At 44.0% G+C, this 14,852-nt stretch overlaps 1 protein-coding gene across 3 annotated transcripts in view; it reads left to right on the forward strand.

The window, feature by feature from the left end:
- fam222aa (family with sequence similarity 222 member Aa) overlaps positions 1-14,852 on the forward strand; it is a 354,535-nt gene that overhangs the window by 324,218 nt on the left and 15,465 nt on the right. For 2 of the 3 annotated variants that reach the window (XM_068054765.1, XM_068054764.1), the window contains exon 3: positions 7,112-7,165. The exons of the other annotated variant lie outside the window; for it this stretch is intronic. In XM_068054765.1, the coding sequence (XP_067910866.1) occupies positions 7,112-7,165 (54 nt within the window). The remainder of the gene's footprint in view (positions 1-7,111; positions 7,166-14,852) is intronic. 3 annotated transcript variants of the gene reach the window in all.

Below are 14,852 nucleotides of genomic sequence, written 5' to 3' on the forward strand. Positions count from 1 at the left end.
AATATTTAATACCCAGCCTTGCCCATCTTTGAGCCAGGTCTCTGTTATAGCCACAACATCATATTTCCGCATGGCAATCTGCGACTGTACCTCACCAGTCTTGTTAACCACACTCCGTGCATTCACATACATGCACATTAACCCTGATTCAGACTTTATTGCATTCTCCCTTACTCTGACCTCACCTAATCACGTACTGTTCCCTACTCTTGTGCTATCTATCTCCCCCAGTATTCTGTGCACCTTAGTATTCCTCTCTAATACTTGCTCCTGGTTCCCACACCCCAGACAAGTTACCAGTTTTGCTTCCCTCCAATCTGAGCTCCCTCTCAGGCTCCCATCCCCCTGACAATTTAGTTTAAACCCTTCCCAACAGCACTAGCAAATCTCCCTGCGAGGATATTCTTCCCAGTCCTGCTAAGATGCAACCCGTCCATCTTGTACAGGTCCCACCTGCCCCACAACTGGTCCCAATGTCTCAGAAATCTGATGCCTTCCCTCCTACACCAGTTTTCCAGCCATGTGTTCAATTCACCTATTCCTATGTTCACTTGCACGTGGAACTGGGAATAATTCTGAGTTTACTATGTTTGAGGTCCTGCTTTTTAATCTCCTTCCTAGCTCCCTAAAATCTGCTTTCAGGACCTCAGCCCCCACTTCTTACCTATGTCATTAGTACCAATGTGGACCACGACCTCTGTCTGTTCACCCACCGCCCCGCCTCAGAAGAATGTCCTGCAGCCTCTCCGTGACATCCTTGACCCTGACACCTTGGAGGCAACACACCATCCTGGAGTCACGCTAACTGCTGCAGAAATGCCTGACTGTTCCCCTAACTAACGAATCCCCTATCACTACTGCTCTTCCACTCCTCTTCCTCCCCTCCTGTGCAGCTGAGCCACCTGTGGTGCCACAAACTTGGCTCTAACTGCACTCCTCTGAGGTACCGTCACCCTCGCCAGTATCCAAAATGGAGAACCGATTAGTGAGTGAGATCATATCAGGGGACTCCTGCACTACCTGCCTGGTTCTGTTAGACTGCCTGGCAGTCACCCATTCCCTATTTGCCTGCATTCTCCTATCCGGTGGTGTGACCACCTCCCTAAACGTGCTATACACATAGTCCTCCGCCTCGCCGGTGCACAGCAGTGACTCCAGCCCCCTCACTAGTTCCGAAACCCGGAGCTCAAGCCTCTGCAGTCGGTGATACTTTCTGCAGATGTGTTTGTCTAGGACACATGGTGCGTCCATGACTTCCATATTTCACAGGCTGCACACTCCACTCGGCAGAGCTGCCCTGCCATACCTTAACTTTACAGACTATTTATTCTAAGTAGAATAGCTTACCAGGTGCTCACTAAACAGCTCCTTCCATTGCACCAAAGCCGGAACCAAATACTGGAGGGTTAAAAAAGTAGGAAAATGGAACAACACCTCTACCTTCACCGAACCCGCCACTCGCCAAACTCGAATCTCTACACTCAGCTTGCAGTCTGCACACAAAGAACAGTGATTTGGGATTTACTGTTTATTTTGTTTTACCAATGTGCTTGCTTGACAGGATAGTTATTGTAGCACCAATTTAATATTTTTGAGCTGCATTTTTTTGTGTAAAATTGCATCAGTGACATTTTTTGTGTTCGTTATGATTCTTGTTGATTTATTGCCTGAGTTAGGAGCATGTTCTCATTTGTGGCGTAGTCTAGAAGCAATGTTAAACATCCATGAAATTGCCCTAATAGTGTGTCTTTAACACAGCTAGAGAAAAGCTCCATGTTTGCACCAGATGATGTTACTATTCTCCTTATATTCAGCCCAAACTTTTCACTTTTTCTAATCTAGTGTTTCCTTTTCTCAACCTTCCTGTGGACATAAATCATTCCTTGTCAAAAAGGGCAGCAAACCACATACTCCCAGACTTCTGGAAATAGTGCTTTATTACTGACCTGCTCCTGAGAATGTTGGAGCAGCATATTTAACCGATTTATTTATTTCCCTACCCCCACCCAGTTCCATGATATAGTTTTCATCTCTTCTGAAGGAATTGACTCTTTACTAGTGTGAGATTGCATGAGTGCCAGTCACCCTACAATAACTAGCCTTAGTTGTCATTATTCATGCCATACCCAATCCTGTTCTCACCCAACATGCATTCATTCGATTTTTAAATATTTATCCATGCAGCCTTTGCAGGGGCATACCTCACATCTACTTAAAAAAAAAATCATGCTGGTATGTTTAGTTGCTCTTCTGAGATCCTTAATTCTTGGAGCAGAGTAGAATGAACTTAATTCTGTCTAGCCCTTTGTTACAATCAGATGAGGAAGGGTTGAATGGTTCCCCCTTTTTCTCCCTCCTTGCTTGACTACAACAGGTTTGCTTTTTGAAAAGGCGATACTTGCCAATTCAGTGAGTATTAACTGTTTATACACTGTATTCATAAACTCAAGAACACCTGTTCTTTTTAACAAAGAAAGAGGTTATCTTTATTATACTTAAATGGATCCAAGCAAAATAATATACGCTCTGACTTTCTCAAACACATGCATGTGAAGTTCACACAATCACAAATAGATTACAGAGTGAGGGGAGAAGATAGATTGGTCAAATTAGAGTCCAGAGAAATAAAAGGCGTATACAGTCTGTGGAGATTGATGATTCGACTGGCTTCAGGCTGAAATCAGTGGAAGTGCGACTTTCCTTTCGTGGTCCTGAGGCTTCTGATTTGAAGATGTGGACAGCTGGTTTGGCTGTTCTCTTGGAGACAGTAGTGCAGGGTTGATTTCCTTCAAGGAGTCTCTGTCTGGAGCAGAGGCATCCCTGGGTGGTTACGGTCAGCAAACAGGGTTCGAAGCTTGCAAGATGGGTTGGAGAGAGAGAAAAAGGAAGGAGGGATCTCACTCTGGTCTTCTTTCGTCAGCGTCGAGCTGTTTGTCTGCTTACTGCAGAGAAAACTGAAGCTTAAGCACACGAAGGGTGGACCTGTCACATGACTGTCACCCAGTGATTCGAGCATGGTCATTACTAGTGTATTCCCTCTTGCAACTTAATTTGACCATGTCTAAGAATCTCCTTCTCACAGTTAGGGTCCCATTGCTCAAGTGATTACATTATGTGGTTCGTCTCTACCAGTTGAATGCCTCAGGTGATGGCTTTGATGCCTTGCTAATGGGAATATGTAGTTCGTGCAGATTCCCCAGGTCATTGTTCTTGATGGGTCTTTGCAGACTTGCTGTCTCCATCTCACTGTATTGGAATGTGGAAGGTACAGTGATGCAAATTGGGGTAGCCATCTTTAGCTGCAAGCGTCAAGTCATCTTTAGTATCTGTTTTTAAAATTCAATTCGGGTTTCCAGCTGGTGGATTAAAAATCATTATTCGACATAAAGCACTTCTTCGTGACACCCTTTTATACCTTGAAGTACTTGATCATTACTGTGGAAATGTGATAGCTGACATCTCATCACTTGAGGGAGAGTCAGCCCCGCGGTAGGCGCATCTCTGCCAAAGTCGCTTGCTTGAAAGCCTGGAATTAGCAATTGGTAACGAGTAATGGCTGACCAGTGACCACTATCTCTACAGCGATACTATTTTAGCTAATTTTAGTTAAAAAAATGTCTTGTATGTACTCACAATGCAGGGAGATGTACTTCATGTGTATATTTACTTAAAAAACGTCTACCAGCATTCACTGTGAAACCTTGCACTCTCTTTCACCAACATTTGGAATGCTAGCAAAAATTTGAGGTGCATAACATTTTGGTGCAACTTCTAGACTTTTCTCCAGCAGTTGTGCATGGTACTTCAACTTCATCAGGATAATTGCTGAGAATGTTGGCTTCCAAATTGAGTTGATAATGGAACATAGTTTACGATGTGCAGTTTTGGTCTCCTTATCTGAGGAAGGGATGTTCTTACCTTGGAGGGAGTGCAAAGAAGATTTACTCGGCTGATTCCTGGGATGGCAGGATTGATGTATGAGGAGAGATTGGGTCGACTAGGCCTATATTCACTAGAATTTAGAAGAATGAGAGGGGATCTCATTTAAACGCCTATAAAATTCAAATTCAAACAGGACTAAACAGGCTAGATGCAGGGAGGATATTCCCGATGGCTCAGGAGTCCAGAACCAGGAGTCACAGTCTCAGGATACGGGGTATGCCAATTAGAACCGAGATGAGGAGAAATTTCTTCACTCAGAGGGTGATGAACCTGTGGAATTCTCTACCACTGGAGGCCAAGTCCTTAAATATATTCAAGAAGGGGATTGATATATTTCTTCATGCCCAAGGGATTAAGGGATATGGGGAGAAAGCAGGAATAGGGTAGGGGATTAGATCAGCCATGATCTTTTTTGAATGGCAGAGCAGGCCAGAAGGGCCGAATGGCCTACTCCTCCTATTTTCTATTTTTAGTGACAATTTCCAAAATTGAATATTTGCCCTCAGGGCATTTTACCACATTTTCAGCATGGTCACAGAGTCATAGTTATACAGCACAGAAACAGGCCCTTCAGCCCATCGTTTCCATGCCGGCCATCAAGTACCTATCTATTATAATCCCATTTTCCAACACTTGGCCCGCAGCCTTGTATGCTATGGCGTTTCAAGTGCTCATCTATATACTTTTTAAATGTTATGAGGGTTCCTGTCTTTACCACCCCTTCAGGCAGTGTTCCAAATTCCAACCACCCTCTGGTTGAAAAAGTTTTTCCTCAAATCCCCTCTAAACCTCCTGCCCCTTACCTTAAATCTATGCCCCTGGTTATTGACACCTCTACTAAGGGAAAAAGTTTCTGCCTATCTACCCTGTCTATGCCCCTTCAGTATTTTGTATATCTCAATCAGGTCCCCCCTCGGCCTTCTCTGCTCTAAGGAAAACAGCCCTAGTCTATCCAGTCTCTCTACGTAGCTGAAATGCTCCAGCCAGGCAACATCCTGGTGAATCTTCTCTGCACCCTCTCGGGGCACCCTTCCTATTGTGTGACGACTAGAACTGTGCACAGTACTCCAGCTGTGGCCGAACTAGTGTTTTATACAGCTCCATCATAACCTCCCTGCTCTTATATTCTATGCCTTGACTAATAAAGGCAAGTATTCCATATGCCTTCCTAACCACCTTATCTACCTGTGCTGCTGCCTTCAGTGATCTATGGACAAGTACATCAAGGTCCCTCTGGCCCTCTGTATTTCCTAGGATCCTACCATCCATTGTATATTCCCTTGCCTTGTTAGTCCTCCGAAAATGCATCACCTCACACTTCTCAGTATTAAATTCCATTTGCCACTGCTCTGCCCATCTTACCAACCCATCTATATCATCCTGTAATCTAAGGCTTTCCTCCTCACCGTCTACGACACCGCCAATTTTCGTGTCATTTGCGAACTTGCTGATCATACCTCCTATATTCACGTCTAAATCATTAATGTACACTGCAAACAGCAAGGGTCCCAGCACCGATCCCTGCGGTACACCACTGGTAACAGGCTTCCAATCGCAAAAGCAACCCCTCGACCATCACCCTCTGCCTCCTACCACTAAGCCAATTTTGGATCCAGTTTGCCAAATTGCCCTGGATCCCATGGGCTCTTACCTTCTTGACCAATCTCCCATGCAGGACCTTAACAAAAGCCTTACTAAAGTCCAAGTAGACCACATCAACTGCTTTACCCTCATCTACATACCTAATCACCTCCTCGCAAAATTCAATCAAGTTTGTTAGACATGATCTCCCCCTGACAAAGCCATGTTGACTATTCTTGATTAATCCCTGCCTGTCCAAGTGGAGATTAATCCTGTCCCTCAGAATGTTTTCCAGTAGTTTCCCTACTGCTGATGTTCGACTCACCGGCCTGTAATTACCTGGTTTATCCCTGCTGCACTTCTTGAATAGTGGTACCACATTCGCTGTCCTCCAGTCCACTGGCACCTCTCCTGTGGCCAGAGAGGATTTGAAAATTTGTGTCAGAGCCCCTGCTATCTCCTCCCTTGCCTCACATAACAGCCTGGGATACATCTCATCTGGGCCTGGGGATTTATCAATTTTTAAGCCCGCTAAAACCTCCTCCCTTTCAATGCTAATTTGTTCGAGTATATCACAATCCCCCTCCCTGATCTTTACACCTACATCATCCTTCTCCATAGTGAACACAGATGAAAAGTAATGTGAACCACGACCTCTGACTGTTCACCCTCCCCCTTCAGAATGTCCTGCAGCCGCTCCATGCCAACCTTGACCCGAGCACCAGGGTGGCAACATACCATCCTGCAGTCATGTTTGCAGCCACAAAAACTGCTATCTGTACCCCTTATGATTGAATCCCCTATCACTATAGCGCTCCCACCCTTTTTCCTCCCCTGTGCAGCTGAGCTACCCATGGTGCCACAGACTTGGTTCTTGCTGCATTCCCCTGAGAAGCTATCTCTCCCCAACAGTATTCAAAGCGGAGTATGTGTTAGAGAGGGAGATGGACCCAGGGGACTCCTATACTACCTGCCTAGTTCTTCTACTCTGCCTGGCGGTCACCCATTCCCTTTCTGCCTGAGCAGTCTTTACCTGTGGTGTGACCACCTCCCTGTACATGCTATCCACGATGATCTCAGCCTCGCAGATGCTCCACAGTGTCCCCAACTGCCGCTCCAGATTCGAAACGTGGATTTCGATTAGCTGCAGCTGGAGACACTTCCTGCACACATGTTTGCCTTGGGCATTGAAAGTGTCCCTGACTTCCCACATTGCACAGGAGAAGCACTCCACATTGCCAAGCTGCCCTGCCATGACCTACCCTTAATTTATTCCCTTAAATTTCTCAAAAATTAGAGATCATTTACGCTAGGGACCTTGATTCCCTAAAAACCACTACTTACTATATATAAAAAAAAAGTAATCACTAGTAATTATTAATAAATTGCACTGATAAAACACACTTTAGTAGTACTAACCTTATCACTTAGAAGGTGGGTTTAGAGGGTTTTTTAAAAAAAAGAACTTCCTCTCCCCTGATTTTTTAAGCTATTTACAGGCACTAAGGGCTGTTACTTACCCAACCAATCAGCTTACAGATTTCCTGTGATGTCACTAAGTCTTTTTTTTCCCTCTTTTGAACCTCAGCGCGAGTCGGCACAGAGAGAGAGAGAGAGAGCCTGCCGTCGCTCCGGTCTTCAGGTAGGTGAGGGCCTCGAGCCCCGCTCTCTTTTGGTCAGTTTCAATCATTTAGCCACTTAACAGCATCAGCAAATCCACTTTCAATCCATGTCTGTCCACAGAGAGCAATTCCACTAGTTTGAGAGTTCCTAATATTTCATGAACTGAAAGGCCAGACTGAAATTGTCAATCAGCCAATTCCTTCCCAAATTTTGCCAGGAAATTTCAAAGATGAGCAAAATCATGGTCAGCTGCAAAGCGCTGCAAATTTGCAAATTGAATAAAGTCTTGGGCTTCCATTTGTTAAATGAACAGTTTCAGCTTTGCCTGAAGTTTCAGCAAAATAACATACAAGGTCACAATCTGTCTTTCCTTTTCCCTGCAGTTTCATGTTCCGTTCAGTGAGGTGATTATTGATATTGCTGAGGAAGAACAAGTTACTCTGCCAAGCTTCATTTTTGATTTGGGAGAAATTGTTCATTTTGCCTTTCTCGTCAAGAAAGCCTCTGGTTGTAACAGATTGATAAAACTTTCCAATATTTCAGTGAGACAGCCCACCTTCATGAAGTGTGTGATTTCTGAATAAGGGGCATTAGTCTCCTTCAGCAGCTCAACAAACTACCGATGATTTATTGCATTGGGTCAGAATTTTTTTCCTGTTTCCATCGCCTTGTTCACTGAATCATCAGTTGCTATCTGAGTACAAAGGTTCTCTTAGTGTATTATACAATGAAAGGAGACCAATGACTGAATATTTCCCATCTTACTCAGATATTCTTTCAGCAGTGTAATAAAGACTAGTCATAATCAACACTATAGGTGGAGCTGCTAAGACCAGGTTTTCCAGATTCAACCCTTTCTATGCCAGGTTTTGCAGCATCAAAAATGTTGGAACTACATGTCAGGTTTTTCAGTGTTGTAAGTGTCAACAGCTGTTCTCTCAGTTCAAAGGTTTACTTAACAAATCTTATGCAGAATACTAACGGTGAGATGCTGTAAATGTTGCAGGATTCATCCAGTGCAAGTGAAAGTGGAGCACAATCATTTGGCTGAGATTTCATAAGATCATAAGAACTAGGAGCAGGAGTAGGCCGTACGGCCCCTCGAGCCTGCTCCGCCATTCAATAAGATCATGGCTGATCTTTTCGTGGACTCAGATCCACTTACCCGCGCTCTCACCATATCCCTTAATTCCTTTATTGTTCAAAAAGATATCTACCTTAGCTTTAAAAACGTTTACTGAAGAAGCGTCAACTACTTCACTGGGCAAGGAATTCCATAGATTAACAACCCTCTGGGTGAAGAAGTTCCTTCTCAATTCAGTCCTAAATCTGCTCCCTCTAATCTTGAGGCTATGCCCTCTTGTCCTAGCTTCACCTGCCAGTGGAAACATCCTCTCTACATGTATCTTATCTATTCCCTTCAGAATTTTATATGTTTCTGAATTCCAATGAATATAATCCCAATCTACTCAGTCTCTCCTCATAAGCCAACCCCCTCAACTCCGGAATCAACCTAGTGAACCTCCTCTGCACCCTCTCCAGTGCCAGTACATCCTTTCTCAAGTAAGGAGACCAAAACTGCACACAGTACTCCAGGTGCGGCCTCACCAGTACCTTATACAACTGCAACATAACCTCTCTGCTTTTAAACTTAATCCCCTTAGCAATGAAGGACAAAATTCCATTTGCCTTCCTAATTACTTGCTGTACCTGCAGACCAACCTTCTGCGATTCATGCACAAGGACACCCAGGTCCCTCTGCATAGCAGCATGCTGCAACTTTTTACCATTCAAGTAATAATCCTTTTTACTGTTACTCCTACCGAAATGAATGACTTCACATTTATTAACATTGTATTCCATCTGCCAGACCTTTGCCCACTCACTCAATGTATCTATGTTCCTCTGCAAAGTTTCACAGTCATCTGCACACTTTGCTCTGTCATTGATCTTAATGTCATCTGCAAACTTTGACACCCTACTCGTGGTCCCCAACTCCAAATCATCTATATAAATTGTAAATAATTGCGGTCCCAACACCGATCCCTGAGGCACACCACTAGTGACTGATTGCCAACCAGAATAGCACTCATTTATCCCCACTCTCTGCTTCCTGTTAGTCAACCAATCCTCTATCCATGCTAATACTTTACCACTAACGCCATGCATCCTTATCTTATGCAGCAGCCTCTTGTGCGGCACCTTGTCGAAGGCCTTTTGGAAATCTAGGTACACCGCATCCATTGGGTCCCCATTGCCCACCTTGCTCGTAATGTCATCATAGAATTCCAAAAGATTTGTCAAGCATGACCTGCCCTTCATGAACCCATGCTGCGTCTGACCAACGGGACAATTTCTATCGAGATGCTCTGCTATTTCTTGCTTGATAATAGACTCAAGCATCTTCCCCACTACAGAGGTTAAGCTAACCGGTCTATAATTCCCCATCTTTTGTCTACCTCCCTTTTTAAACAGTGGCGTCACATCTGCTGTTTTCCAATCTGCTGGGACTACCCCAGAGTCCAGCGAATTTTGGAAAATCACTGCCAGTGCACCTGCTATTTCTCCCGCCATCTCTTTTAGTACCCTGGGATGCATTCCATCAGGGCCAGGAGACTTAACGATCCTTAGCTCCATTAGCTTGCCCAACACTACCTCTTCCGTAATAATGATTGTTTTCAGGTCCTCACCTACGTTCGTCTCTTTGTCAATTACTGGCATGTTATTAATGTCCTCCACTGTGAAGACCGATACAAAATACCTGTTCAATGCCTCGGCCATTTCATCATATCTCATAACTAAATTCCCCTTCTCATCCTCTAAAGGACCAACGTTTACTTTAGCCACTCTTTTTCGTTTTATATATTTATAGAAATTTTTGCTATCTGTCTTTATATTCTGTGCTAGTTTTTTCTCATGTTCTATCTTACTTTTCTTTATAGCTCTTTTTGTGGCTTTCTGTTGACCTTTAAAGTTTTCCCAATCTTCTAGTTTCATGCTGTTTTTGGCCACTTTGTATGCCTTCTCTTTCAATTTGATAGCCTCCCTTATTTCCTTAGACACCCATGGCAGATTACCCCTTTTCTTCCAGTCGTTCCTTTTCACTGAAATATACTTCTGCTGAGCACTTTGAAAAATTGCTTTGAAAGTCCTCCACTGCTCGTCAACTGTCCCACCATAAAATCTTTGTTTCCAGTCTACTTTAGCCAAGTCCTCCCTCATTCTGTTGTAGTCCCCCTTGTTCAAGTGCAGGACCCTGGTAATGGATTTTATCTTCACACTCTCCATCTGTATTCTAAATTCAACCATACTGTGATCACTCCTTCCAAGAGGATCCCTAACTATGAGGTCATTAATTATTCCTGTCTCATTACACAGGACTAGATCTAGGATAGCTTGCTCCCTCGTCGGTTCCATTACATACTGTTCAAGAAAGCTATCACGGATACACTCAACGAACTCCTCCTCAAGGCTACCCTGACTGAGCTGGTTCGACCAGTCTACATGTAGATTAAAATCCCCCATGATAATTGCCGTACCATTTTTACAGGCATTAGTTATTTCTTTGTTTATTGCCCGCCCCAATGTGATATTATTTAGTGGCCTATAGACTACGCCTATCAATTACTTTTTCTTCTTAGAGTTTCTAATTTCCACCCAAATGGATTCAACCTCATTCTCCATAGAACCTATTTCATCTCTCAGCACCGCCCTGATGTCGTCCTTGAATATCAGAGCTACACCACCTCCCTTACCTTCCTGATTTGATGGAGCCAGACAGATCCAGCAAACAGTAACAAACTGTCTGAATTAACTGTAATTTTTGAATTCTCTGCAGAATGTAGTTTGATTTTCAGTTCATAGTTTTTTCAGTAAAGTGTTCATGACTGTCATTGTAATTTCATTTTCAACCTCATCAAAAAAAACTTACTTTGTTCACACCAGTAGTTTTGGAAGTGGCTGAAGTTCAAAGATGAGAAATGATTTCAGAACCATTCTTTGTTGTTAAAGAATTGATTTCAGTCTAGAAATTCCATGCACTTTTTTCTGAAAACAAATGGGAAATTTTCTATAAATTCAGAATGCAAATGCTCTCTCTGCCTCAGAAGGCGGTGGAGGCAGGGTCTTTGAATATTTTTAAGATGAAGGTCGATAGATTCTTGTTAGGCAAGGGAATCCAGGGTTATTGGGGGTAGATGGGAGTGTAGAATTTGAGATGCTAACAGATCAGCCATGATCTTATTGAATGGCGGAGCAGGCTCGAGGGGCCGAATGGCCTACTTCTGCTCCTAATTCATATGTTCGTAAATGTTTCTCCAAATTATCTACCTTATTGTCGTCAAGCAATTTTGTGCACAAAAAGCAAAGTGGCTTCTCGTCACTTTCCACGACATCATACTGGATTTCTCATTCGTTGTGAAATTTTCGTCCATTTTTCGCTGATTCTCAGTCCTTGATTGAAGGCTGCAGTAGCGCATGGGTCAGCTCTCCAAAAGAACTATTTTCTTTATTTTTCTTTCATTAAACGCTGTAGATCCGTCCCGGACATGATTAGATGCTATTTGCCCTTTGCCATGACATGTCCTCATCATTGGATGGGCTTGTTTCCTTCTGCTAGCCTGGAACAATTATTCCAATTGATTGAGTTGACCATGATAACTGCTCCCTACATTGATGTTTCCATGGTACTGAGGTCCTGTTGTTTTACCTTTGTTGCATTCTAATTTAACAGATAACGAAAAAACAGTAACCAAGGAAGTACAGCACGTACCATGATCAGAAAAACATTTGTGCACATTACTAATTGTCTTCCCATTTTGCCAACAAATGCAAATGAACAAAAGGCTAAAGTAAACACGTGCACTCTTTGCTAATATGAGCGTTGAGATCAAATGGCTAAAAGATGTATATATATTTTTATTTACTAATCAGAAATGCAGTTCCCATCTCAATTTGGTAACATATTGGGCAACACTGATCTCGATCACCAATGCGGTTTGTACGTTGCTAAACATTCTGCAAGGTACCCTGCACTGTTCCGAAGGTAGACATCTGTCATTTAGTTAGGTTTAGTTAGAGGAAAACCTTAGTCTCAGGATGACAGGTGACTTCAACTTCCCTAATATTGATTGGAACCTCCTTAGTGTAAATAGTTTGGATGGAGCAGTTTTTGTCAGGTGTGTCCAGGAAGGTTTCCTGACTCAATATGTAGATAGGCCGACTAGAGGGGAGACTATGTTGGACTTGGTGCTTGGCAACGAACCAGGCCAGATGGCAGATCTCTCGGTGGGAGAGCATTTCGGTGATAGTGATCACAACTCCCTGACCTTTACTATAGTCATGGAGAGGGACAGGAGCAGACAGGATGGGAAAATATTTAATTGGGGGAGGGGGAATTACAATGTTATTAGGCAGGAACTGGGGAGCATAAATTGGGAACAGATGTTCTTCGGGAAATGCACGACAGAAATGTGGAGGTTGTTTAGGGAGCACTGGCTGCGACTGCTGGATAGGTTTGTCCCGATGAGGCAGGGAAGGGATGGTAGGGTGAAGGAACCTTGGATGACAAGAGATGTGGAACAGCTAGTCAAGAGGAAGAAGGAAGCTTACTTAAGGTTGAGGAAGCAAGGATCAGACAGGGCTCTAGAGGGTTACAAGGTAGCCAGGAAGGAACTGAAGAATGGACTTAGGAGAGCTAGAAGGAGACATGAAAAAGTCTTGGCGGGTAGGATTAAGGAAAATCCCAAGGCATTCTACACTTATGTGAGGAACACGAGGATGGCCAGAGTGAGGGTAGGGCCGATCAGGGATAGTGGAGGGAACTTGTGCCTGGAGTCGGAGGAGGTAGGGGAGGTCCTAAATGAATACTTTGCTTCAGTATTCACTAGTGAGAGGGACCTGGTCGTTTGTGAGGACAGCGTGGAACAGGCTGATATGCTCGAACAGGTTGAGGTTAAGAGGGAGGATGTGCTGGAAATTTTGAATGATATGAGGACCGATATGTCCCCGGGGCCAGACGGGATATACCCAAGGATATTACGGGAAGCGAGGGAAGAGATTGCTGCGCCTTTGGCGATGATCTTTGCGTCTTCACTGTCCACTGGAGTAGTACCGGATGATTGGAGGGTGGCAAATGTTGTTCCCTTGTTCAAGAAAGGGAATAGGGATAACCCTGGGAATTATAGACCAGTCAGTCTTACGTCGGTAGTGAGCAAATTATTGGAGAGGATTCTGAGAGACAGGATTTATGATTATTTGGAAAAGCATGGTTTGATTAGAGACAGTCAGCATGGCTTTGTGAGGGGCAGACCATGCCTCACAAGCCTTATTGAATTCTTTGAAGATGTGACAAAACACATTGATGAAGGAAGAGCAGTGGATGTGGTGTATATGGATTTTAGCAAGGCGTTTGATAAGGTTCCCCATGGTAGGCTCATTCAGAAAGTAAGGAGGCATGGGATTCAGGGATAGTTGGCTGTCTGGATACAAAATTGGCTGGCCCATAGAAGTCAGAGGGTGGTAGTAGATGGAAAGTATTCAGCATGGAGCTCGGTGACCAGTGGTGTTCCACAAGGATCTGTTCTGGGACCTCTGCTCTTTGTGATTTTTATAAATGACTTGGATGAGGAAGTGGAAGGCTGGGTTAGCAAGTTTGCCGATGACACGAAGGTTGCTGGAGTTGTGGATAGTGTGGAAGGCTGTTCTAGGTTGCAACGGGACATTGACAGGATGCAGAGCTGGGCTGAGAAGTGGCAGATGGAGTTTAACCTGGAAAAGTGTGAAGTGATTCATTTTGGAAGGTCGAATTTGAATGCGGAATACAGGCTTAAAGACAGGATTCTTGGTAGTGTGGAGGAACAGAGGGATCTTGGGGTCTATGTCCATAGATCGCTCAAAGTTGCCACCCAAGTTGATAGGGTTGTTAAGAAAGCGTATGGTGTGTTGGCTTTCATTAACAGGGGGATTGAGTTTAAGAGCTGCGAGGTTATGCTGCAGCTCTATAAAGCCCTGGTTAGACCACACTTGGAATATTGTGTTCAGTTCTGGTCGCCTCATTATAGGAAGGATGTGGAAGCTTTAGAGAGAGTGCAGAGGAGATTTACCAGGATGCTGCCTGGACTGGAGGGCATGTCTTACGAAGAAAGGTTGAGGGAGCTAGGGCTTTTCTCATTGGAGCGAAGAAGGATGAGAGGTGACTTGATAGAGGGGTACAAGATGATGAGAGGCATAGATAGAGTGGATAGTCAGAGACTTTTTCCCAGGGTGGAAAGGGCTATCACCAGGGGGCATAATTTTAAGGTGATTGGAGGAAGGTTTCGGGGAGATGTCAGAGGTAGGTTCTTTACACAGAGAGTGGTGGGTGCGTGGAATGCGCTGCCAGCGGTGGTAGTAGAAGCAGATACGTTAGGGGCATTTAAGCGACTCTTGGATAGGTACATGGATGATAGTAGAATGAAGAGTAGGTAGTTAGTTTGATATTAGAGTAGGTTAAAGGTTCGGCACAACATCGTGGGCCGAAGGGCCTGTACTGTGCTGTACTGTTCTATGTCTATGTTCTATGACAGCTGCTGGAAGGCATTATGCGGAGTTTAGGTTTAAGAACGAGTACCTGTACACCCAAGGGATTAATACATACTAATTGGAGTGCGATGGGCAAGAATCTACTGCTGAATTTCTGCAGTTCCAACTGATGGAACTACCCTAAG

Source organism: Heterodontus francisci, chromosome 23 (assembly GCF_036365525.1).
Source record: "Heterodontus francisci isolate sHetFra1 chromosome 23, sHetFra1.hap1, whole genome shotgun sequence".
Lineage (NCBI taxonomy): Eukaryota > Metazoa > Chordata > Chondrichthyes > Heterodontiformes > Heterodontidae > Heterodontus > Heterodontus francisci.